General features: G+C 31.4%; 1 protein-coding gene across 1 annotated transcript; it reads left to right on the plus strand.

Moving 5' to 3' along the window:
• The first annotated feature begins 1,185 nt into the window (after window positions 1-1,185).
• On the plus strand, window positions 1,186-2,406 carry LOC139426140 (glutamate receptor ionotropic, delta-1-like). The gene has a single exon (XM_071183904.1). It carries the CDS (start codon window positions 1,186-1,188, stop codon window positions 2,404-2,406), a length of 1,221 nt encoding a protein of 406 aa, XP_071040005.1.
• Window positions 2,407-2,712: the final 306 nt, after the last annotated feature.

The raw sequence follows: 2,712 nt of genomic DNA on the forward strand, positions 1-2,712 counted from the left end.
ATATGATACGGCGTTTCTGAATTGGTGGGAAAACCAAGTTTGGAAATTTTTGAAGTAATTTGGTAATGATTTCGGTAAAATTAAAAATTAGATATTGGTTCATAATGTGAGATAAAATTTGGTAAATGTGGCAGAATTTAGTAGTTTTATCATGATACCTTAGAACATGGCATAAAAACCACTTATTCGGTAAAATTTCTTTTCAGTTTTGTATTTTTTACTAAATGTGTGGTAATAAAAACTTTAATTTTGAAAACTTGACTTTCCTGCTAAACCGTTACTATATGAATGAAAAGAAAATAATAGCTTTATCACCAGAATTATGGCTTTTTTTAATAAAACTGTTTAATTCTTTACAGAATTACCATATAGCCGAATTGTTATTACCATAATTTTTTCTACGTGTAAATCTGACTTAAATTATTACTTTGAGTAGTTTTTTTTCCTTATTTATTCCCCTTTTCTCCGAAAAAATAATGATATCAAGATCCTTGCAATTGTGACTCCATTTATTTATTGCACCAAAGCGTGTCAGTTTTTAAAAAAAAGGAAGAAAAGACTATTAGAAAGAATCAGTGTAAAATATTTGTTTGAAAATAAATCAGATTTCTGAGATATAAGTGATGGTTTCTATGCAATTACGCCACGTGTTCTCTCTAATGATTTCTCAATTACGAAAACAAAAATGTTTCAAAATATGTAAAACTGACTCCCATCAATTACCATTACCATTTATTGTCTCAAATGATGCAGAATTAGTGTGCAAACTTTTATAAAACGCAGTTTTATTTTAAATTGTCTGCTCGAATGTGTGAAATTCTCAAAATTACATAAATTATATTCCTAGCTTTATGATTTAAAATCTCATGAAGCTATTCACTATTATGTATTCTAGATAGCATAAAAATTTTAATTATTGTGAAAAAAGCATTATTTTCGAACAACATATACGAGAGAAAATAAATATGTCTGAAAACTTATAATTGCTCTCTTAGTTGTAATGCCAAACAGAAAAGAAAAACTTAAAACATATGCCATCAAAATAGTATCCACATTTGTAAAAGAGATCAAAGCTGACAGTTGAAATTTGAAAAGAAAAAAAGATTCTTAGAGTTTATTTATTTTAAAAAAGCATCGTTTTTCACTCCTCAAAAAGTTTGATTCTACCAATGAAACGGAATAGCTATGGAAATTCCAAAAACAGTTATCGTTGCCGCTCATCAACTGGAACATGTAATGCAATATAAACCGAATGAAAATGGAGGATATTCGTTTCTCGGAATCGAAGGTAAACTTCTGCAAATTATTTTAGCGACATTGAATTTTGGGGTTAAATTTGTAACACCCTCTGATGGACAATGGGGATCAGTAGGTCCAGATGGAAATTGGACAGGCTTGTTTGGAATGATACAAAGGAATGAAGCCGATCTTGCAATGTCTTTCTTAGGAGTATTTCCAGATACAATGTCGATTGTTGACTACAGCACACCATACTTACATGAACCAATTAAATTTTTAATTGGTAAACCAAACACGCAATCAGCGACGATTGCTCTTTTGAAAACCTTTGATATACCAGTTTGGGCATGCCTAGGCTTGTCATTGTTGATACTACCACTTATTTTCAATGTTCTTTTGAATGAACCGATTGGGAAAACTTTTCTGCAGTTTGTTGGTAACTTAGTGAAACAACCAACATTTATACCAGTGGTTTCAAAAAAGCACGCGTTTCTGTTAGCTTTCTGGTGGTTCTACGCGTTGGTGATATCTTTTTCATATTCAGCGGCAGTGCTGTCATTTCTTTCATTCCCGTTGGAGGGAAAAGCCATAAGAAATTTCAAAGAATTGGCAGAAGCTATTAGGGAAGGATCGCATAAAAGCTTAACTCTACGTGGCTCATCTATCGATATAAAGTTGAAACAACAGTCCATTGATACGTATTATATAGGTGACATGATTGAAAAAAACAATTGGTTCTTCAACATCGGACACCAGCTGCCGAAAAGCGAATTCAAAGATACAGCAATAATAAACTTGAATTTTATATTACAAGTTAGCTACGGATATCTTGTGCCGGATTATTGCATTTCATCTGACGACTACATTGAAGCTAGTTTTACGGCAATTTCCATGAACAAGAAATTTTGCTGTAAGCGAGCTGTCAATAGAATAATATCGAGAATGCAGAGTTCTGGTATATTCGATAAAATTATCAAAGATGAAATGACCTTCAATTGGATTTCCCAGAATCACCCACACCACGAACAATCAGGGCAAACATCTGTTTCTTTGCAAGATGTACGTGGACCGTTCATTCTCTTGTTTGGAGGTTACATAGCAGCAACATTGGTTCTCATATCTGAAAAACTATATTTTACTTTTGGTAAACGAAGTGAAAAAATTTAAATGTTCTTTTTTGCAAGTTGATTTAGGTTTGAAATAACTCTTCAACGCAGATTTGGCACTGAATTCCTTTTTATATATTTTTTTCTGATGCACTAATTACGAGCAAAAATATTTTTTTGATATTTTTTAACTATGATAAACAGTCTAATAGTTTCTTAAAAAAATAGGTTATGGGAATTTTATCAGTGTTAAAATATCAAACCCAAAAGTAGTAGCTTGAAATAAAATTTCATTCGTATTCAAAGACTTATCTGTGACTGATTTTGCAAATTAAAGAATTTCAATGATGAATAACTGTTTCTCTTA

Source organism: Parasteatoda tepidariorum, chromosome 8 (assembly GCF_043381705.1).
Source record: "Parasteatoda tepidariorum isolate YZ-2023 chromosome 8, CAS_Ptep_4.0, whole genome shotgun sequence".
Taxonomy (NCBI): domain Eukaryota; kingdom Metazoa; phylum Arthropoda; class Arachnida; order Araneae; family Theridiidae; genus Parasteatoda; species Parasteatoda tepidariorum.

Excerpts from the sequence above, each read along its gene's own strand:
- LOC139426140 (XM_071183904.1), top strand. The coding sequence starts at position 1,186 with ATGGAAATTCCAAAAACAGTTATCGTTGCCGCTCATCAACTGGAACAT.